Below are 24,323 nucleotides of genomic sequence, written 5' to 3' on the forward strand. Positions count from 1 at the left end.
ATTAATGTAAAAACATTGTCATCTTAATGAGGTTCCGTATGAAAACCACTTCAGCCTTCATAGTCCAGAGCACTGAGCTTCCTCTTAAGTGACCTTTTTAATGCCAGTGTTTAGTGCCAGGAGGAAAAACAAAACAAAACCATCAGGCGAGTCCTAGGCTTGCTTTTCTACCATGCAGCTTAACTACTATTACAAAGACATCTCACCTCCATCTGCCCTGCAGATAGCCACCATTCACCAATGAAATAGGTCAGTGGGGCAGGAGGAGGGCGAGAGCGAGCAAACATTCTTCTGTGACTGCATTGAGGACCTGCTGCTGGGCCATTGTGTTCACTCTCCTGCTTCTCTGTGGACTCACCTCATGGCCAAAGGGCTGATTTTATGAAGTCAAATTCTGCGGGTTTTTTTTTTTTTCAGGAGTTTATTATCCTGAGCAGAAAACACTTTTTCCCTAGTTTGTCTTTATATAAGTAAAGAACTTTAACAGAAGATACGTGGTCAGTTTACAGGTTTCCAGTTTACTTTTACAGAAATCCAGGTATTTTTTAGGGGGGAGGGGAATTTTTAAACGTCTTTATTTTAGGTCTCAAAGCTAAGGACACAGTGTTGTGAGCCTCCATGCGGCTGCTGGGATTTGAACTTGAGTCCTGTGAGCTCCTAGGGCTCCCTGAACTCTGTGTAGCCAGGCGTGGCTGTCCTGGAACTCACTCTGTAGTCCAGGCTGGTCTCGAACTCAGAAATCCTCCTCCCTCTGCCTCCCAAGGGCTAGGATTAAAGGCGTGCGCCACTACTGGCATGTGACCCTGAAACGCATAAACAACAAAAATACTCACCTCACGTTTTAAAAAAGCCCTCAAGGACACTAAAGACAACTCTAACAGCACAGTAAAGCCCTGAACACCCCACCACCACCACCACCCAAAACCCTCTAAATCCTTCTTTAAAACACCCTACAGAGCCCAGAAAAAAAAAAAAAAAATACCCTGGTGTCCCAGGGTACAACGACAACTACAACTCCCAGCATGTTTTGGGGCTAAAATCCTAAAAACAGCACAGGAACCCTAAAAATGACCCTGAAACCGTATGTTTTTGAGTGTTTGGAGACAGTGTCTCAGTGTGGCTGGTCCTGGCTGCACTGACTGTGCACAGAGAGAGTGCTGCAGGCACCCAAAGAAAAGTTCAATCCCTTCTAAAGATCCCATCTCTGTGTAGCCAAGCCTGGCCATCTGTCTGTCCTGGAGTTTACTGTGTGCAGCAGGCTGGGTTTGAACTCAGAGCTCCCCCTGCTCTGCTTAAGTTTCAGTTTAATAGGATAGTTAGGTAGAAAAATAAAGTGTTTAATTAAATCAGTTGCACAGTATCCCAAAGAACATAGATTTATTTTTCTCTTGAATCATTTCAGCAATAAAATTTCTTGTATAATGGTACATGGTAGCTCTGCTTTTAATTACAAATTATAGCTAAGTTTTATTTATTTATTATGCCCAGTGATTGCATGTAAGTATTACATGTATGTATAAAAGTGAGTAATTTATAGGGTACACAACATGCAGTTTCCATAACTAGATGGTCTTAACTTTGGGTGTTCTATTTTATATTTTCTGTTGATAAATGAAATAAGATTCTTTTGATTCTAGACTCCCAGATAAGCTCAGGTGATTAGCTGCTCATACGAGGTAGTTCTTCATACCTTAGAGCATTACCAAGACAGAGCCGATTCTGAATTCTTGTACTTACATAGACATAAGTAATTAAAAGATAACTGTATATTTCCAACTATATCAATTTGGTTTTCCTTGGATTATCACCGTTTTGTGTGTACTATTGTCTTTTAGGTCACTGACAACTCTTAAGCCTTAGGCCATTTGAATTGATAATTTTGCTCATTTTAAAATGAAACTTTTAAATAAGGGCTCTTAACTCACTTATGACACCTAAGAGAAAACATTAAAAACTAAAGGTTTAGGATTTGACTTGTGAACATTTCTAATTGGGCTTTTTTGTTTCAGAAAATGGAAGTGTTGTGCAAGTTGGAGACTTGTTGCCCTGCAAGATCTGTGGAAGGACCTTCTTCCCATTGGCTCTGGTGCGTAGGCTGCTTCTAACCTGTTCGCACTGGAGCGTCACAGACGAGACTGTTTCATGCTTGAGGACAGGTGCTCTGTACTGCTGAACCCTGAGGTTATGCTCGCTCTTCCAGCCTTGTGACAGCGATAGGCCTAGTAGGAGATAGAAACACTCAACATAAATTTAAGAGGCAAAGTAGCTCATAGATATCAATGAAAATGTATTAGCAAAATTGATAATTTCTAGACTTGGTAGTTAGAAGCCCTTGTTACCATTGCAGAAGAGCCAGTTTGTCTTTCCAGGACCCACATGTTATCTTAATGATGACCCGCCATTACCAGGGATCCCACACTCTTCTGATGTCTGTGGGTACTAGACATGCGTGTGATACCCGTACATACTTGAAAGTCTGCTTATACACATAAAAGCACATGTTCAAACCTTTTAAAAGCATTTATAGTGCAATGTTTAGTGAAATAAAGCAAATAATAGGAATGGACAGTGAGTTCATGATTGGCATCAGTACTAAATAAACCAGTTCTTTTCTTTTTTCTTCCTCTCCTTTTCCTTTTCCTTCCTTTGTTTCTTTGTTTCTTTCAGATAAACTGCATTTACTGAAGGAGCATAGGTGTATATAGTGTGTCATCTCAGTCAGCAGACTTTCTGTACTGGACAGAGAGTCGTCTTCTATAGAACTGGTCATTTGAAGACTAGCTAAGATAATTTTAACTGTGCATGCTTAAAATGAACAAATAATTTAGCATTGATTAAGAAAACAATCTGTAGATACAGACCCTTACATATGTCAGGAAAAGTCAGAGTTGAAGAAAACAAGCTTAGGCTCTAGTAGGAGGGAAAATTGTGAGTTCTAGGAGAAAAGGGATAGTTTTATAGGAAGGACACATGCTGGACAACTCTGCTCGCTTTGAGTTAGTGTTGTATTAATCCACTTTTATGTTACCTTATATAACCTAAGTCCTGTGGGGTAACATCTGTAACCCAAGACTGAGTCCTTCTGAGTCTTCTTCTGGTCCTCATGGCTGTGTCTTTACTTATGAGGACTTCTTACTAAAGGCTCTGAGTTATTTCACTGCTGCTTCTTAGCAATGATGAAAACTAGAATTTTAAATGATTCCTGACAAAATCCAAAGATATTCCTCTATAATTTCCTGAAAGGTAGGTGTGGGGGTGGGGTGGTGGGGGAGGGGCAGTGTACATGTTTTGAAGGTTAATCTAATTAAGGAAAGATGTAACTTTTCCTCTGGGTCTTTCTCATATGGTAGTTAAGCAGAACTGACATTTTAGTTTTGCTATTTTCCCTTCTGTAGAAAAGAAAATGTTATACTGTGTTTCTTGATTTTTAACAGAAAAAACATGGACCTATTTGCCAGAAAACTGCCAGTAAAAAGCGGAAGACTTTTGATTCCAGCCGGCAGAGAGCTGAAGGGACTGATATTCCCACGGTCAAGCCTCTCAAACCCAGGGTAACTCTGCCTTCTGAGCACTGTAACTCGGGTTGCTATGCTTTGTGAAACAATTATGAGTATGAGTCTAGGTAAACAAAATTACGTGTTATGTGTTCAGAATAAATATCATCAAGAACATAATTTTATTTTAATTAAAAACACAAATGAGTATAAATGTCACTAATAATGAAACTTTAAAACTATACAAGAAACTCTGGTGTCAGGTGGCCATTCTAGCTGTATAAAACTTCACTGTGAACTTGTTTATATTTATGTGGCTTCCTTAAACTAGCCATATGTTGTTGGGTTTTTTTGTGTGTGTGTGTGGGGGGGGGATTATTTGAATATAGTGATAAAAATAAGTCTAGTAAAGTATATATATATAATTTTTAAATTTTTTACTTTTTGTTTCCTTAAGTTGCTTGGTTCTGGAGAGATTACTCAGCAGTTGCTCCTCTTTCAGAGGAGGCAGGTTCATTTCTCAGCCCTTGTGTCCAATAGCTCCCTTTCTTAGATAAAGTTATTTGATGCTAGGCTAATCTGATATTTAACTTTGTTTTGCTGTCTGTGAATACTTACAGGAAAGAGGGTGAGACTTGACTAAGAAACAGAAACAAGTATTTGAAGTTTTTCATACTAGGTGCCATTTATGTGATTACATTAGTAAACGTAGGCAAGGTAGCTGAATATCTGAGACAATGTGGGCTCATTGATACAGAGACTGACTACAGGGGTGAGAAGCCAGCGCTTTGATGTGCTTCGGTAACATTGACTGCTGATTGGGCCAGTTAGCCTGTGCGTGCTTCTGTTTCCCTTCACAGTGCTATTGAAGCGGCGTCTTAGGGGGTATTGTGGAGCTTACACAAGACTATGATATTCAAACGTTACAGTTTTTTAAAAGTCTTAGTTAAGTGTTTTAATAAGAACAGCAGATTTTAATTCAGTGTGTGTGTGTGTCATAGACACATAGACACATAGACACACACACGCTGTTCACAAGATCCTTGGGTGAGTCACATACATATTATAGTTTGGAAAGCAATTAGAAGACATTGTAGTATTCTTATTAATGTATTTATTTATTTTAAGGAAATACTGTAAAATTACAAGCACGTAAACAATAGAACAAACTCTAATTTTGGTAAAATTAAAGACAAGATGCCTTGAACAGACTACCAGATACACATTAGAATGGCCTAAAGCAATTGAAAACTAAGCTAAACCACCCCAAAGTGACTATGTAGGAAGTTTATGGGATTCTGTGGCCAGGAATCTGACACCATCTAATACATGAGGGTCTTTTCATCTTAAAGGTAATCTCTCTAAGGTGAGTCTTTAAAGAATGTGTGTCTTACACTAGAACTATGTGAGACACAAGATAAAATATGCAAACTTGTATTGCCAGGACCTGGAATGAGCCAGGCTAAAGTTGAACAAGTGAGGAGTGGGGATAGACAGCTGTGCTAGAGGTTTTCAGAGCCCTTCCTGAAGGGAAGAGGGTTAACTAAGTTTTTAAAGTGGTTGTTTGAACAGAGATCCCATTAGTAGTTTCCTGTTTCCCAGAGAAGTGTAAGCGGCAGGTACTTGCGGTCGCACAGGGCCTGATTTATAAGAAACAGTCTGTTCCTCCCAAGGAAGACGCTAAGGGCTGTTCCCTGCAACCTAGCAGTCTTCCAGGCCTTTTCCTCTCCTCATCCCTCAGCCTCCCAGTAGCTCCTCCAATGTTGCTACTCTAGTTGGCGGCATGAGCTTGGGAGAGCAGAACTGAAGCTGAGTCAATTAAAGCCTCATGCAATAGCCAACTTTATTCAGGACATCAGACAATTTGTATTCTGAGGGTTAAGCAAGGTCATGTGAGCAAAGTTGACTTTGAGTTCAAGTTGTATATAGTCACAGGGAAAGGTTATATTACTTTAGGCTTTGTAGAGTCAGGAGGGGAACCCCTGGTTCAAATCATCATCTAAGTGACCATCGGTAAGATGATAGGTAATCTAAAGTAAAACCCATTCCTGCATGGAAGCCACATTCCAGAACAACCAAAGTTGTAGGAGAACAGAAACTACAAGACTCTGTCCTTTTAGTTGTAGTTTTCTCACAAGGTCTCAGAAATCTGCTCAAATAGTTCATTCATGGACCATGATACAGCACACCAGGAAAACCATCTTCATTCAGTGATAAATAATAGAAACACTGTTAGCTGTCACTGATACAAAGATCAGTCTGTAAGGAAAACACATAGAAAAGACCAGCACACCTTGTCATTAGATGAGTAATACTACAGAACAGATAAATGTTATTACCAGTTAGCTGGAACATAAGAACTTTTTCTATATCTTTTATGTAAGAACTATCCATCATAGCTATTTTTAATTAGTAGGAGAGTTTGAGAACTTCATATATGAGCACTGTATACACAGCACTCCTGGTTCAACCTTCCTCCCCTGTCTTTATTATATGCACACCATATGCACACATACACATGTGTATGTACAACCTATTGGATCCATTTAGCATTATTAATATGTACATGTGTCCAGGGATGATACGTGGGGTTGTGCATACACGTGTGTGTGTGTGTGTGTACATATACTGTGTATGTAATTCAGGAATAGATCATTCCTAGAGAAAATGTATTCTTCCTTTCCCAGGAGCCATGGACCACCTGAAGCTCCTAACCAAGGGCTTTTTTCCATATACTTTCATATGTCAACTGGTATTCTCATTATGCTAGTCTTCTCCAGGCAAGCATATTGTTTAGATTTCATATGTGCAATTTTCCTGTTATGTTTAGAGGTCACTATTTTGTACCAGGTGTCCTGTTCTTCTGGCTTTTATAATCTCTCTGTCCCCTTTTGTGTGATTTTTTTTCTTGAGCCTTATGTGTAGCAGGTTGGCTTACAGTTGTATCAGTTGGGGTTGACCACTGTAGTCATGTATTCTCTGCAGCGTGGACCTCTCTAAGAGTCTCCACCTGTTATAAAAAGAAGCTTATTGGATGAGGTGTAAGAACTACACTTGAAGCCGGGTGTGGTGGCTCGAGCCTTTAATCCCAGCACTCGGGAGGCAGAGGCAGGTGGATTTCTGAGTTCGAGGCCAGCCTGGTCTACAAAGTGAGTTCCAGGACAGCCAGGGGTATCCAGAAAAACCCTGTCTCAAAAAAACCAAAAAAAAAAAAAAAGAACTACACTTGACTAGACCAGGCCTACACACATGCTGTACGACCAGTCTAGGCCTGGCAATTAGGATTTTAGTTCTTATTGTTTAGTTTTGGATTTGTATTTTTAAATAAGTGTCTTTTGACGGTGATTAAATGCATATTCTTAATTTAAAAATAAATGCACTAAGAATGTAATTAGGACTAATTAATGTAAGCCAGCATCATGTTTAGTGGGAAAATGACAGAGATGGTAGATTTACAAGTCAGGGCTGGATTCAGTTACATCTAGCACATAAGACTCCAGCTGGTATGATTAAAGAAATAAAGTAACACTTTGTGCATATTGGGAATTATGACATACCTAGAGAACTCAAGGGAATCGACTGAAAAATTATAATGGACAGTAAGACAAATTAAAAAAGGGGAAATTATAGAGGAGTTTTAATTCAGTAACATGACTGCTCTGACAAAGGATCACATCCAAAGACCTTCCAGGTTTGTGTAAACTGGCTGGAATGCAGGCACACACTGCATTACAGTATGATCTTGCCCAAATATAGACATGCTATAGTATAAACCTTTAATCCCTCACAATGAAGGTAAGTTTAGTTTGTAGACGGAAACAGCCATATCTGAAAGTGGCCTCTAACTGAGGAGCAGACAATGTGATGAATCAGAGGAAGATTTGACAGAATGAATCAGAGCTAGGGTCTGCCCAGCTCTTGAGAACTGCACAGAAAGGAGAGGCTACTTTGGAGCAACACAGGGAGAGAGGTGTGTGTGTGTGGTAGTTTTAGTAGTTTTAGCGTAACAGTTTTGCAAAGACAGGTGGCAGAGAGAATAAGGTAGACACAGGTGAAGACAAAAATGAGCCAGAGATTAGAACATATTACCAAAGTTAGTATGAGGCTAAGCAAAGCAGTTTACACAGAAGCCAAAGGAAGTGAGATTGAATCAGTAATCTTGGAAAATTAGATTGTGCTGAGTCTAGAAGCTTCCAGACCTCGGCCTAGGGATAGTTAGAATAGAGAAAGAAAAGCTCTGGGCTCAGCCCAAGCCAGATATTCACAGCGCTTGGGTACAGATTTTATCTCATCCCTCCACCTGAAGAAATAAAAGCAACATTTATAGAAAATGTATAAATATTGTTAGGGTTGATATACTTAATAGATTATTTCTTAAAACAAGTCATAAAAAATCTTATATAGATGAAAAACACAAGATGTTAGGTTACTTATGAATACATTTTGCAGTCAAAGTACAAATCTTCTATGAAGAATACTTGGAATACTAAGAGCATAAATGAAGAAAATTAGATTCCCTAAATTATTTATGAATGAAATGTTCCATTTTTCTAGTTAAATTAATAGTTTTTTTAATGACAAGCCAATTATGAGATGATACAGAAAAGTGCACGTATAAGACTAAGACTTCAGTGGCCATAAACTAAAATTATCCTGTCACATATCACATATACCATAAAGTTTTAATATTTAAAATGCTAACACAAGGACCATCGAAGCAATGAAGTGAAAGGGGAAATGAAGAATAGATTTACACTCATTGCTTAACTTATGATGGTTGTTTCTCTCTGTAGTGGGGTAGGGTGGAGTAGGAAGTTAGCATACAGACACAATGGCATGACCTTTGTTAAATTTCTTTTAAACAAACTGAACTCATGTCATATTCTATGCCAAATGCATGCAGCACACAATGAATAAAATAGAAATAAAATTCAAAAAACAAAGCCAAAACCCAATAGAAAATAGTAAATTAGTTAATAGTTTTAAAATAACTGAAGATCCACAGGAATTGTGCAAAAAAAGGATTCTTTCTTCACTACCTAGAAGAATTATTCCTGAAAGAGTAAAAGTCAGGCAAGAGGTTGCCTAGGAGTATGGGCTGCTCACAGAATAAACCCAGATGGCTTCTGAGCAGGTGAGTGAGTCTTCAGTCTCATTCATCAAAGAAAACCCAGTTGAAGTCCTCAGCACTGGTCTCCACCTCTCCAGCAGTTCAAACCGTTCCGATTCGGTACATTCATCATATGTACAGACAGGAGCACAAAACCGAATCTGAAGTGCAAGCACAGATATTACCTATAGACGTGCCTGTAGAGCAGGCTTTACCAGCATCGATCGGCCTTGAGGAAAATTTTATTTAAAAGTTGCACACAATGTGCCAGTTTTTAATTTGGCAAAGATCACTGGTGGATTCCTGTTAAGAGAACATTTAAAACAATATGTCTTTACCTGAACTTTTGTTTCAGTATATTAAAAAGTATACTTTGATGTTACTTCTTCCTCGTTTATAGCCAGAACCACCAAAGAAGCCGTCGAATTGGAGACGAAAGCATGAGGAGTTCATTGCCACCATCAGAGCAGCCAAAGGCCTGGATCAGGCTCTCAAGGAGGGCGGCAAGCTGCCTCCTCCTCCTCCACCCTCTTACGACCCAGGTGTGTACAGCACTGTGGACAGAAATGTCCATGTGCGCAAAGGAGAGTGCAATCTAGTTTTTAAGTTTATATGAAATAATCTTTTATCAAGAAACCTAATGACACATAGTTGTTGTATTAATGTATTAATACTTTATTATATTAATACTTTGTATCAATGTAATGGTTATAACCGGAGAATCTAGGTCTACAGATGCAGCTTTACGGAGCATAAAAACACACTGCTTCTCAGCACAATGATTTTATTGAAACATAAGCTTAGTGTTTTCAATTATAAAATATTGATATATAGAAACTCAGTTATGCTCTTATACATTCATTAGGATTCAAATAGTCATGTTGCTTGGTTCTTTAGTATCTTCCCTGAAAAGAAAGTTAGGACATTTCTAAACTATGTAAGTAATTCTGAACCTCTTGTGTATAACCAGTTACTCAAATGACGTTTTCAAAACAATGTTTTGCTACAGTTTCTACTGGGAAACCAGAAATTGTACTGTTTATTATTATGAAAGTAAAAACATTATAGCAATCCATATGAAACACTAAGATAGACTTGAAATAATAGGATTGACATTTTGCTATTGGCTATTAGAATGTCCTTAACAGGTTGTTATTTTAACGTAAATAGCCAGCCACATTGAAATAGAATTGGTGCTGTAGATTGGAATTACTTCAAAAAGGAATATTTTTTAGCAAACCTGTATGTGATTATTTAAAACATTTTATTCTAGAGGAGACACTTGCCAGCTATTTTAGTAAAAGGCCAAGTTGTAAGAATTTTAAGTATCGTCTATTGCTAAGACTACTTATGGGACTATTTAGCTTTTCCTTGTCATAAGCCGTACGTAATATGTCAATGAGTGGATAAAGTTAGATCCCAAACAATAACAAGAATAAAAACCTTTATTTTTAAAAATGGGCAATGAAAATACCCATAGAGGGAGCTACAGAGACAAAGTTTGGAGCTGAGATGGAAGGAAGGACCATCCAGTGACCGTCCCACCCGGAGATCCATCCCATAATCAGCCACCAAACACAGACACTATTGCATATGCCAGCAAGATTTTGCTGAAAGGACCCTGATATAGCTGTCTCTTGTGAGGCTATGGCAGTGCCTGGCAAACACAGAAGTGGATGCTCACAGTCAGCTATTGGATGGAACCCAGGGCCCCCAATGGAGGAGCTAGAGAAAGTAACCAAGGAGCTAAAGGGGTCGGCAACCCTATAGGTGGAACAACAATATGAACTAACCAGTACCCCCAGAGCTCATATCTCTAGCTGCATATGTAGCAGAAGATGGCCTAGTCGGCCATCATTGGAAGGAGAGGCCCTTGGTCTTGCAAAGATCTGTACCATGTCTGTACTTTCCATATCCCCTTTAGGAATGGAAGTTGCCAGTTTGTCGGGGCAGCCTGGGCTGTAGGAATTCTATAAGGTTTTGGACTTGCCATACATTTTGTTTTTGGGTGCTTTTTAGACTGTCCCATTAAAAAGTAGGATTTTTTTCTGAAATTTGAGTTATGTCAGTGAAGTTTTGATTTTTAAGCTACTGCTGCCATTTCCTCCCTTTAGAAAACAAGTTTCTTGGTAGTCTGCTTACCTATTTCTTGATTTTATTTTTAAAAAGATTTTAATCTGATTTAATCTGATCTCAGTTTATATTTTAATATGTTTTTACTGTTTAGATACCATAAAATTTATGTCCATAATGAAAACAAATATTTGTTTTCTTTTTCTTTTCTACTGACACTTTTATTTACTTTTTTCTTCAGTTTTTCTCAGAGTGACTGAGATACTGACTTCTTGGACTTTTCCTTAAATAGCCTTACAAAGTTTAGGTCAACCAAGTTGGATGCTGTGTGGGCTTGGACCTCCTGCCTATCCAGTGCCATTATGTATATTTCTCAGCTTGAACTCATGACCTTAAAGAGTCTTCCAGCCCATTAGCCGTATTCTGTCACTGCCTTTGCTTCTCCTTTGCTATGCTTTAGATTACATTCAGTGTCCATATTGCCAGAGGAGATTCAATGAGAACGCAGCCGACAGACATATAAACTTTTGTAAAGAACAGGCAGCACGGATTAGTAACAAGGGCAAATTTTCTACTGACTCTAAAGGAAAGCCAGCTTCGCGGCCACAGGTAAATGGACAGCTTGAAACATTTCTATACATTTGTGAGAATGTGTCTGTTTGAGATTCATATTTTTATGTTTATTATTACTAACACTGAACTATAGATTTTTAATCAGTCAAAATGGATGTGTTATTTCTAAGGGCTTTGGTACAAAATTCAAGTGACAAGTTGAGAAAAAAATAGTACAAATTAATGTATTTAAAGGGTATTTTATTCCTTTTCCTAGTATCACTTTAATTACATCTTATAATGATTTTAGTTTAAAATACATTCTAATTGTTAATGTTTACTCATAGTTCATTTCAAATGAATATCCATATTTATTTTCAGATCATTAGAGTGTTCTAGATATATTACTGCTTATTTTTTCATACTATTTTAGTGCAGGGATATATTTGCCAAAGTGTTTATGCTATTAAAGTGTGCTCTGTCACTGTGCATGCAGTCTTCCTTTGGTGTGGGCTTCATTACCCCTGCACTGCGTGGCTGTGTGCTGAGTGAGATGGAAGTGACTGACTCTTACTGACTTTTCTTTTTATTCTCTCATGAGTACAGAAGGAAATTTGATAAAAATCTTTAGCTTTAATTATAGTATTTTCTGTTTCTCATGCTAATTTTGACACTTATATATCACATACTTGGAAATTTTCTTAGATTGTAATGATGCCTGCATTTGTAATCCGTAATATATAGTGCCCTTTATTATTCTTTAAAATGTCTTTTTATTCCTGCTGATTTTAAGTGTATTATATCTGATAAGAAAATAGTCACTTCAATTTAAGCATTTTAGTTTTGCTTACATGTTTTCTTTTTTTTTCTTCAACTTAAATATGCTTTTGCCAGTCTAGACACTAGTTTTTATAGTCTAATTATTTAGTTCCTTTTGTTTTTAATGCTGTTTCAAAAGCACACTAGGTTGGTTGAATATTTAAACATATACGTGAAATATAGCTATTCTTGGGAAGTAGTGTTAGGTCTTTCTTGCTGCTGCTTCAGCTTTCACACAGACACATGGCTAATTTTCCCCTACCTTATCGTTTGTGATAAGTACAAGACAGGCTCTGCACTCAGTGCCTTTCTGGTGCTGCTTTGATGCCATCTGTCTGGAAACATTCCAAGTTTAGTTGCGTGGTATCAGTGTGGCTGAATGACTTTTATTTAGAAGTCTGATTATGTGCTAGCAGGCAGTTGCTACAGTCTCGGATGGGCAACCATGGGAGCTTCTTCTCTCCTACTCTAATGTTCAGTGCTTTTAAAATGGTTTTCATGGAACTGTAAACTTCTTTTCATAGTTTCCTGAGATATTTATGGTTTTTATAGAAGAGTTGGTCTATGGAAACATTTTTGTCAACAATAAACTTGTTTTGATTTCTGTACTAGAATACTTTGTACGTTTATAAATATTTCGCTTCACTGGATTTAAGTATATATCATCATTATTAAATTCATTCATAATGCTGTACAACTGTCATCATCATCTCTGTAGCCTTTTCTTCATGTGAAACAAACCAAATAAACGCCAAGCATTAGGGATTATGAGTTGAATTACTAGTTTGTATCCCTTAATGTCAAAATGATGTTGAATTTTTTTTAAATTTTCATTATTTTAGTATAAGCCGTCTCCGCTTAAAAAATCAAATCCTCCTGGAAGTACGTCATCAGGATCGTCCCGACTACCACAGCCAAGTACTACTAGCAAAACAATTGTAGGTAATGAGATTCCATGTGACCAATTAACCAGACAAGCAAAGAAAGCCATGCTAGTTGATAAGGATATGCCAAAAGTGGTCTATTTTAGATTATTAAAAAAGTTATACATAAGAAATTTAGCTTAGTAGTTATTTCTGGGTAAAATAGAAGTAACTTTGAATAGCAACTACAGCCAAGGTCCTTTCTTTATTACTTGAAAGGCCACAATGTTTTCACACATTTTTTGTATGTGTACTTGAAACTGTCCAATAAGACAGGTACTAACAGTTTAAAGAGGAAACCACTAAAGTGAGATGTTATAAAGAGCAAGAACTGGATGCATTCCTTACTAATAGTTTTAAATTCTTTATTTTATAACTATAGGTACTAAGGAACTATTTTCCTTGTTAGAGACTCTGTTTTATGTGAATTTTCTTTCATACTATTGTTAAAAAAACTGTTGCCTTTTTATTATAAGGTGTGCCCACGGGTAAAGCATCTGCAGTTAACAGTCCTTTGGGAAACAAACCTCAGACCTTATCTCCTTCTCATAGAGCAATAGCAGCCCCCCAGGCAGGGTAAGTCCGTCCTGCAGTGCTCAGTGCTGTGTTTACAGCCTGCAGTGCTTTCTGTTTGTCCTTGCTCGGCTCCTCTGCTGAAGAGACATTAAGTGACACTGTTAAAATCCCAGTAAAACTGTTTCAGAAAAGTATAGGTGCTCTTCATCAAGATCCTAATGTGTGTGTGTGTGTGTGTGTGTGTGTGTGTGTGTGTGTGAACAGTTTTATTTTGCTGTCTCTAAGGAAATAACATGTAATATTGAAGGTTTAGTAATGACTAGTATTTTGAGGAGTATACTTAATTAAGTCCTTTGTAGTCATGGAGGAACTCACATATGCAGTTAAAGCTGTGTAACTTTTAGGAAAAGTTAGGTGTGCTGAGTGAGATCTCCTTGACTAGAAAATAGTCAAATATTTTTATTCTAATGCATAAAAATTACTAAATGTATAGTTTTGATGGAATAATGTACATAGAGATGTATATATAATGATTTTGCTATGAGAAAAATTTCTGTAGTATGCCTGTATTGTCTGAAGTAAACTAAAATTATGTTATATTCTGTGTTGACAGCGTATATGGACTTATCAGTAAATTATTATTTACTAATAATTGTAGTTTTCATATGCTGTATTCTATATAGATGGCTTTTAGTGAAATCGCTTCTACTTTCAACAATCCATTATAATGTTGGAAAACTTGATAAAATTAGCCATTTTATTATCTAAACACTTACTTTCAGAGATTTACTTTCCTCTGTTAATAAATTACAAAATTACAAAGACAATAAAGAAAACAAAACCAGAAGATTTTGTGTTTTTTAGATATGCAGTTGGTTAAGGAAACATAACACATAATTTTCACGAATACTTTATCTTTGACTCATAGTCACTTACTTTCATGAAGAAAATTTACAGTGGAATATTTGTCAGTTGTGGTTAGCCTTTTGTCCCCACTCAATTCAGACAGCATAGGACATCCAAGATATACAAAGTCTTGGCCTCTGGGGAGAGGCCTCTGTGGAGAACACATTTGGCATGTAAGCATGAATACCTGTGCTCAAATCTTCAGGACCCATGCGACATCAGGCATGATAGTGCAGTAACTGAATGCTAGCCTTCTGCTGGGGCTGTGGGAGGCAGAACAGCAGAATCTCTGGAAGCTCACAGACCTGCTAGCCTGATCTAATAGCAGAAAGCAAGAGACCAGTGCCAAAAAAAAGGTAGAGATGACGACTGATTCCTGACACTATTCTCTTCCCTTCACATGTGCCCCATGGCACATATGCACCTGCATTCAGACACACCAGTATGTATACACATACACACACATATCACATATCTGTATACACACACAGAGTTGAGTGAGATGACTATGTCGGTTAGTGGTGGGATAATTGCGTGGCATGTTCAAGGCCTTAGGGTCAGTCCTCAGGATCAGCAAAATAAACAAATGAGCAAGACCACAGAGCAGAAAGAATAAAAAACTAACAAAATACTGACAGAGTGTACCAGGAGTGACATGCCTTTCCTTACTTATCTTCTGGTGGTTAATAAAAACAGTACTCATTTCTTTTTTTTTCTTTTCTACTGGTCAACTCACTATGTAGTATTGCATAGGCACAAAAGCTAAATCAAAACCTTTTTACCATAACAAAGAGAATTGTTTTTAGTTAGGTTATAGTCCTTTTAGTGTTTTAGGTATTGCTAATCATAAATTAGGAGGCAGTATTTTTCAATACTTGTGTTTAACTGATGACTTTCTCTTTGGTTGGAGTAAGTGGTATGGCAAACTTTAAGTAAACTGTGCACAGAAAGCTGGCTGATAGAATTTTTCAAAAAAGGAATTTTGGGCCTGGGTAGATAGCTCAGTAATTAAAACACTTGCTGTACAAGCACAAGGTTGAGGGTTCTGGACCTAGAAGCCTTGCAGCACTGAGTGGACATAGCGGTCTGCCTGTGTCTCCAGCCCTGAAACGTGGTGTCAAAGTCACCTGATTCAGCCAGCTAGCAAGATGAGCTTTACCAACTAACTCAGGGTTTGATTGAGAGATCTTGCTTCAGTGAATAAAGAACAAGGCTGATTCCTGATACCAACTTCATACATGCAGGTCACACATCCCCCACCTCCAAAAAAAAAAACCACCATCAAAACAAAACAAAAAAACCCACCATCCAAACAAAAACCACATGCATATGTATGCAAACACCACACCCAGGAGACAGAGAGAGCAAGCACAGGGGTGAGTGGGAACACACCGATTATGGAGGTAGACAGTGGGGCACTTGTGTTCTACTGTGCCACTAAGTAAGTGTGCAACCATGAGTATGTCTCTCTGACAACTCTTTGTGACTGTGTTTATAAAGACTTTCATAACTAATTTAAGAAGCCTGATCAAAAACCTGACTTATATGATCCCAAAGAGAAAATATGTTTTACTAACAGGCAAAGATTTTGAAAATATGCTTTTCCAAGTATTCCATGAAATTTAACACTTAGGATGGCCCATAACATACTAAGTTGGCAGTCATATATGTTCAGATTCCCATTGTCTGTATAGAAGGCCCTTCTCCTGGAACCAGAGTCATTGTTTGCTTCTAGTCAATATATTTTCTGCATTATAGTATTAATTGGAGATTACTATTCTCCTGTTACATAGAAGCAGTCAACAGCTATCTATAGGGTGCCAGCTACCATTTCTGTATTAGAATGTTTAGAGCAGCGATTCATTTTATTGTTGTCTTTAAGTGTAAACACCATGGTGATCTAATTGAAGGAAAAAAGATGTCTAGTGTTTTTATGGAATGATGGTAAAACTAATTAATCAGTAAGTTAAAAATTTCATCTATAAACCAGACTCATAGAACAGTGGTTCTGTAAAAGACTTTCTTAAAGTTTGCCTGGCAGTGATGTTTTCCAGTTATGCATTGACTTGGATTGAGGTATTTGGTTAGTTGTAACATTGAAGGGACTGAGAATCATCTGAGCTTGATAAGTGTTAGCACTTCATGATCCTACAGCTGTTTCAAGCATTGTTTATAGCATTTAGCATAGTTCACTTTACTCATGTAGTCTAGTCTTATGAATCATACATTGGTATCATCACATTTTAAAGTTTGTACTTGGAAAAAGTCTTACGTTTGATAATTAAGCTCTAGATAACCTGTGGTTATTTCTATAGTTTTTTAAAAAACAAAATATTCAAATAGATTTTTCATCCTAATTCTAAAATTTAGTTTTATTTAGCCTGGGAAATTTTCAGAAATATGATACAACACTGAGTTATTAAATTCTGTGGCATTTGAATAAGATCACAAACTGACACAGCTGTATTCTTGCAAGCACTGCTTACTTAAATGTTTGTAATTTTAAATATATACCAAACGTATCCTTTCCAATAGCTAAATTACTGTCTTCAGTAATTTACTTCAGTTACTGTAAAAACATAAACCTGTTTATAGTTGATCATAGTAGATGGGGTAAAAAGTAGAGCTGCAGAGTACATGTAAAGAACATCTCTGAGTGTCTGGGGACATGCGCATGTTAATGTGTGCGTGTGTGTGGAGGCCTGGGGTCAGCATTGACTGGCTTTATCTCCTCATGTTTTCAACCAGGATTTATCATTGGAACGCTAGTTCATCAATTCTGCTAGCATGGCTAGCCAGAGCTGAGATCCTCCTGGCATCCCTGGTACTAACGCACAGGATGATACAGGATGATGCTCAGTTTTGTACATGGTTTCTGGGGATACAAACTCGCTTTCTCCTCTTTCTTGTGCAGCACTTTTCTGACTGAGCCACCAGCCCCCTAACCCTGGAGAACATCTTCTAGTAAAAAATTGAATTTGATTATCAATATATTATTGTTTTAAATTAGTAAGAAATGTCACTAGATTTTATATGATAGAAACATGTTCCTTTAATTTTTTCTTTGACATCTATTCATTTTGTGTGTGGATATGTATGCCAAGGAATACAGGTGGAAATCATGGGGCAACTTGTGGGCAATAGGTGTTCTTTTTCTCTCCATGTGCGTCCTGGGGTTTGAACTCAGGTCATCAGGCTTAGCTGAAAGCAACTTTACCTGCTGAGCAACTCACCAACCCAAAACCCTTTTTCTTTTGTAGAATAATATTCTGGCATTATGAACCTAGCATTTTTAAATGATTGAAGCTATTAGGTTAGGGTGGTTTTTGTTTTGTTTTGTTTTGTTTTATTGTGGAGTCGATATACTGAATTACCTGTCATGTATTGGAACACACACGCGCGTGCACACACTCACACACACACACACACACACACACACACACACGCATGCACACACACACACACACACATGCACACACACACACACACACACGCATGCACACACACACACCTGCATGCACACACACACGCATGCACACACACACTCACANGCACACACACACGCATGCACACACACACTCACACACACACACCCGCATGCACACACACACACACACATGCATGCACACACACACGCACACCAGCATGCACACACACACACATGCATGCACACACACACACACACATGCATGCACACACTCACACACACTCACACACACACACACACACACACACACACTCACACACACACACAGTCATTCTAGAGCTTTAAATGTCATAGAATATGACATAGAATACCCCTAACTATACAGAGATTCATAAAATGTAGAGATCCACAAAGTAACAGATGCTACCTGGTAAAATTTTCCAGTATGATTCCAGAAATCCTCTTTTGATTATGCAGCAATCTGTGCTGCTTTCTGTAGTTAAAGACTCTTCATTAACAGGGAAGCTTGTCAGTGGACTTATTCTTTATATCTTTATATCCTTATACCATGGAGCTTTTCTTAGGTTGAAACTTACTTCAAGCCAGAAATAGGTTAAGATTATTACCAAGTATTCCATAACGTAGCCATTCAGCTATGAAGATTTCGAAAACTCCAAACAGTGCTGTAAAAAATCTTGATAATTAATTGACATTTATAAATTTTAGTTTGTGTATACAACCTAACAATAGGAGATTGTAGCAGAACATATATTTTATTTTAGCCCCAATAAAATTTACTAAAATTTGGTCTAAGAAACACTTGAATTAATGTTTTGCCTAAAATGTAATCAGTCAGTATGTAAACCTTTATATAGGGTTTTTAAATGTATATTACAGTGGGTTGAATGTAACTCACATGTCTGGCAGGAACTGTCCCTGGGCCTCCCCTTCACATAGTTTTCACAGTGTGAACGTACCCTGGGCTCTCTATGTGTATTGAAGGAGGCATTCATCTTAGAGAACTACCTGGATTGTGTTCTATGAGCCTATGCATCTCTTTTTGTTTGTCAATTCACATGTAGGATTTAAATCTTTGTTACCATAATTAAACAGTCTGTTTTTAGTTAAAGTTCATGTTTATTCTGTGTGGTGCTGTGGATTAAAGCATTTAAGTATGCTAAACTGAAATTTTCTTAAAATATGATTTTAGTAACTATTTCTCTGAAACAGATTTTATTTCTTATTCATAACCCACAGATGCATTTTAAAAGTAGTGTCTGTGACAGTATTGCTTTAATAATTATTTAACATTTAACAGTTCAAAGAAAGATAGGACTAATTAGAATTTGAAGTTGTTGGATTCTCTAATCTTTTAAAATTAAAGATAAATTTAATCTCAAAGATGTGTAGAAATAATGTTTAAAACATTGACTAAAGGCTGTTTGTAATGTGCACACTACTACATACATACTGTGGACACCAAGTTTGACTACATAGACAAAGAACAGCAAATGACTGTAACATTCCTCCGGAGAGGCCCTTACAATTTGGACTAATAATCAAATTCTTTTTGGCTACTAACCTCTTTAAGAACTCCACTCTTTTGTTTGTTACTCTGTTTTCTGAAAGTTGTAGTGTCTAACACATCAGGTTGTGTCCCTAAGGCTTACTGAGTAACTTAATGAGAAAAACATTAAAGCACAATTGGATGAGCAGATATGTCTTTAAAAGAATGTATGTGTGCATAATATGTATATAGAAGTGTGTGCATATAGTGTATGTATATAGATGTGTGTGTATAATGTATATATATATATTTGTGTATGTGTATATAGATGTGTGTGTATAATGTATGTATATAGATGTGTGTGTATAATGTATGTATATAGATGTGTGTGTATTTAATGTATGTATATAGATGTGTATGTATAATGTGTATATATAGGGTGTGTTTGGGTGTTTGTACGTGTTTACACACATACATTTGAGACTGGATCTCACTGTGCAGTTTTATATGTCTTAGAACTCACTATGTAGACTAGACAGGGCTAAAATTCACAGTGATAGGACTAAAGGCATTACACTACCACACCTAGCTTAAAAATATGTTTTTAATGTTACAGATGGCATGTTTCTTACCAGCAATTTGAGATAGTTTTTCTAATTTGTTAATTTTCCTATTCTCTCTTGTGAATTGGTATTTGTTGATGGTAGATGATTGGAATATGAAGTCTCCAACAGACCCGCAGTTAGCACGAATGTCCACTAGATGGAGATATTGCATACTTTATGTTTAAAAAGGTTTCACAATGGTGTGGTTATAATGTCTTTCCTGTGACATTTAGAATGACCATGTCTTTTAAAGTACAGATCATGGCTTGCCTTTTCACTACATATATTTCAGAAATAAACTCTTTCCTTATTTGAGGGTGAGATAAGGTAAATAGACAAGCACTCCACATTTAGTTACTACACTTTTAAATGCAAGGAAAATCAAAGAAAAATAATAGAGATCAGCGAAAATGAAAATTATTTGTGAATAAAAGCATGAAGTTTCTTCTAGCTTCATGCAAAACATACTTTTCTGATTTATTCCCTACTCAGGATAAATATGGCATTGAATCTGCGTAGAAAGTGGCAGGGTGGCCTGAATGTCCTAATGATGGCACTATATGTACTCAGATCTGTGGCTAGTGTTTTGTCTTGTCAGTCAGGTTATTAAGGGAAGAGGGTGAATTTCTAGTGAATCAGAATGTCTTTTTTTGAAGAAAAATAATCCTTATGTCTACATGATTCTTTAGAAGCAAGCAACAGTAGCAGTTTCCTTATGGGTACACCTTTATATATTTTGATAGTAAGATGGACAAGTTAGGCCCTCCACTTCGAACTGGAAGATATGTGCAAAGGTTGTATGGCAGTGATACAAAGTCAAACAGTGCCTTCAAAAGACATGAGCTAGTACCTGTTCGCAAGTAAGTACTCATGATGCAGTTTGGTTAGCCTTTATCAGATAGTTCTTATAGGATCTATGTTATAGAATACTGTAATTTTCTTACCTTCTATGTAAAAATAATCTTATCTTAACCATTTAAAGCTGTTTTAGTGCTAAATTGGCTTCAAACCCATAAAATATTTTTATAATTATTAAGAGTTTCTATTAAAATTAATCTCAATCATGTTTTTATTCTGTTTAATGTTAACATTTGGCTGGAATTGTGACAGTCACTTTCAAAAGTCATTTTTATGAATGTAAAGATTTTTTAGGAGTAGTAACCTTATAAAGAAATGTGGAGACCGAGTTATATAGTGAAGCAGAAGATGAGCTATAGCTAGGAGAAGAAGATCCTTTAGGGTCTGTAAATTCCACCTGATGACCCAGAAGAGATATGATATACATCTCTTCTGGCCTCCTGGTCAAGAAAACTGGCAGTTGGAATCATTCTTGAAACTCCTTGTAGCATGAGATTTCATGATTCAGAGATTTGGGCTTATAATATCTATCAGTTTTAGTCCTCATTTTTCAGTGATGAAATTAGGATGTAACAAATGAATATTTTTTACATTTTTAAATTTATCATTAACAAGGTTAACAGTGCATCCTTCTTATCATCATGAAATATAATGATAAATTTAACTAGGCATGCAATGAAACAGTTACAGGGAAAGATTATAACATAGCATGGTTGCATCTTTGTAGTTAGTGGTCATTTGTGGAAGGAAGATAGTGTGTTCTGAGCCTTGAAATTGATGCATGTGTCAGGGGAAATTGTCTATGAAAAAGATGAAGTGTAATTTCATAGTTAATCTACTTTCTTATATGGTTGAGCCATAACATGTAAAATTCACATAGACATGTAGTATGAATACTTAACTAGGTTGAGACTGGGAAGAAAAATATTTTGAGTATTTGAGCAACATGTTAAGAACTGATCAGCAGAATTAGTTCTTTCTACTCTTTTCAGAATGGCTCTTGTCTTAGAAGATGTTAGAAAAATAGCCATACAATATCATAGATGTTTAGTCTGATAACCCATATGTTTCTTTAATTTTAATCATTTAAATTTGATATATTTAAAAATATATTTTTATTTATGTATCTTAGTATATTAAGGTGATGATCTGTCTCACAATACCTGTAGAGAGTTTGAAAAGAAAAGTAAAAGAGCACAGCCCCTGTTTGAATGCTCCCCTGACGATTTCTTAAAGAGAGATATTAACTTAGAAACGTATGACATAATTCTAGTTCTACTTTACAAAAGTAGAGTAGAATAAACCTCATACAGACTTGGGACCATTTGAAGAAGTCACAGGTATCTCATAAATGCCTGTAGGGTTGCTTACTTTTTGCTGAACTGACTATTCAGAACAATTGAGTGTTGAATGTGGGAGTTGTAGTGTAAAAGTTCAAGTACTAATCTAGCCACATAATAAATAGCATTACAGATTGCACAGTCTCTAAAACACAGGTCCTCCAAGATGGACATGTGATACAGTATATTTATACAATATCTCAGAAACAAAGAAGATGTCATGGTGAGAGGGGATGATATCAGTATAGTTAGTGTAGTAAGTTTTTGAAGGATAGCTACTACCATATATTTTGAAAGTAGTTATTTAACTACTTCTGCATTTACCATGTAAATAGAGTAGGAAGAATTTCACCCAAAGATTGGGAAACTTTAAAGAGTTTGTAGGGTTCTTTTTTCTTGCTTTTTGCTTGCTTGCAAATAAATAAACTTAGTCCTAAAAGAAGAGGCAGGGACTGATGTCATACTGGCTTTCCGAGTCTTGATTCTGCGGCATACATGGAGTCACCTTGGTAAGGTTACTTAAGTGCTTTCTGCCTCAACTGTCTCAGCCAGCATGAAATTATTTGTTAGAAGTAAATAACTTAGTCATGCAGTACAGAAATGTGTTTAGGGGATAGTAGTTAAGTATTGAAGGTTAACAAAAGTAGTAGTGTAATCAACATGCTGCATTCTCATAGGAGTTTACATCTTAGAACCTTTCTAGAATGTTGACCAATTTACCAGTGAGGAAACTCAAGTTACCATTATTTTTACTATTGCTATTACAAAGCTAATTTTAATATAAATATGTAAATTCCATAACTTTTCATAGTAATGTTGTATCATATTATAGATGTATATGTTTCTTTGATTCCTAAAGTTTCATAATGTGACTTGAAAATAATCTCCCTTATTTCAGATAGTTCAGTCTGTGCAGGTGGTGAAATCAAATCAAATTTTTAGTAATTTATTTTTCGTCACTTTCAGAAAATAAATACTATGTGAAGTAGCAAGCACATTTTCTTATTTTAAATATATCCTGTATTTTTTGGGATAGCAATAATACTTGTGTAACATTTACTTAGGAGCTGTCTATCAACAGATGCCAGTGTCTGTGTTGAGAGCCTTATGAATGAGGCTTTTTAACTAGGCTTTAGAAGGCAGCTGTGAGGCATCAGTCATGCTCTGTCTGTGTGGTACTTTATAAAGCTGATGTTATGGAGTCACCATTACTGGTCACTCATTCTCCTTGTTTCCAGACTAAAAACAATTACTTGGAAGTAATTCTGTTGAATTTCTGCAGCTTGTGTTTTTCTATCTACTAATGTAAAAAGATAAATCAACACATTTTGCTTCATGAAGTGCTTTCTCATCACACTGTCCTTTCCATTTGCAGAGCTAACACCAAGGCTAGAAATATCACACCTCCTAGTTTGGCAAGAAATTCTGTGGCAGGGGTGCTTACCAACAAAAGAAAGACTTTGACCGACAGCTATGCAGCCAGGTATGTTTAGTTCTGCTAACCTAATAATTAGAATGAAAAATAGATAATGTGCTGCATATAATTCGATTTTTTAAATCATAGAACTCAACATGTTTTTCAAATTGAGTAGAAAATGTTGAGGCATGAATACCGTTTTGTTACACTTTGAATTGTAAACAGTCATATACTTCTTGTTCAAGGTTACTGGATTTGTTTACTTTTATATTTTTTTCTTGCATGTTTAAATCTCAAACACAGTATCAACTGTAGATAGACCATATGAATATCACTATTGTCATTTCCACATTTTGACATTGAAGTCTATCCTGAAAAAACAATGTGTTTCACACACACACTTGCACGAGAAACATCAACATTATTTTTGAATGAAAGAATAAGGAGAAAAATGAAAAAAATGAGAAGTAAAAGATAAGTTCAAAGTAGCAAGATTGTCCATAAGAGATGTGTCATGAGACCCTGTGCACGCATGAGCCATGAGTTATAAACTCGATTCTGAAATGTGTAGTACTGAGCAAACAATGGCTGTTGGGATAGTGTTCTTGATGACAATAGTATATATAAATGACCCTAAAAATTCCACCAGAGAACTCCTAAGCCTGATAAACAGCTTCAATGAAGTAGCTGGATATAAAATTAACTCAAACAAGTCAATGGCCTTTCTCTACACAAAGAATAAACAGGCTGAGAAAGAAATTAGGGAAACAACACCC

General features: G+C 36.6%; 1 protein-coding gene across 2 annotated transcripts in view; it reads left to right on the forward strand.

Moving 5' to 3' along the window:
- The window catches only part of Zc2hc1a (zinc finger C2HC-type containing 1A), a 49,752-nt gene that overhangs the window by 10,584 nt on the left and 14,845 nt on the right, over positions 1 to 24,323 (forward strand). Inside the window, exons 2-9 of one of the 2 annotated variants that reach the window (XM_029475486.1) lie at positions 2,010 to 2,086; positions 3,435 to 3,551; positions 9,005 to 9,146; positions 11,138 to 11,286; positions 12,891 to 12,990; positions 13,448 to 13,547; positions 20,676 to 20,792; positions 23,506 to 23,613. In XM_029475486.1, the coding sequence (XP_029331346.1) occupies positions 2,010 to 2,086; positions 3,435 to 3,551; positions 9,005 to 9,146; positions 11,138 to 11,286; positions 12,891 to 12,990; positions 13,448 to 13,547; positions 20,676 to 20,792; positions 23,506 to 23,613 (910 nt within the window). The remainder of the gene's footprint in view (positions 1 to 2,009; positions 2,087 to 3,434; positions 3,552 to 9,004; positions 9,147 to 11,137; positions 11,287 to 12,890; positions 12,991 to 13,447; positions 13,548 to 20,675; positions 20,793 to 23,505; positions 23,614 to 24,323) is intronic. The other variant, XM_021158705.2, reaches the window with a different exon arrangement.

This window comes from Mus caroli, chromosome 3 (genome assembly GCF_900094665.2).
Source record: "Mus caroli chromosome 3, CAROLI_EIJ_v1.1, whole genome shotgun sequence".
Taxonomy (NCBI): Eukaryota; Metazoa; Chordata; class Mammalia; order Rodentia; family Muridae; genus Mus; species Mus caroli.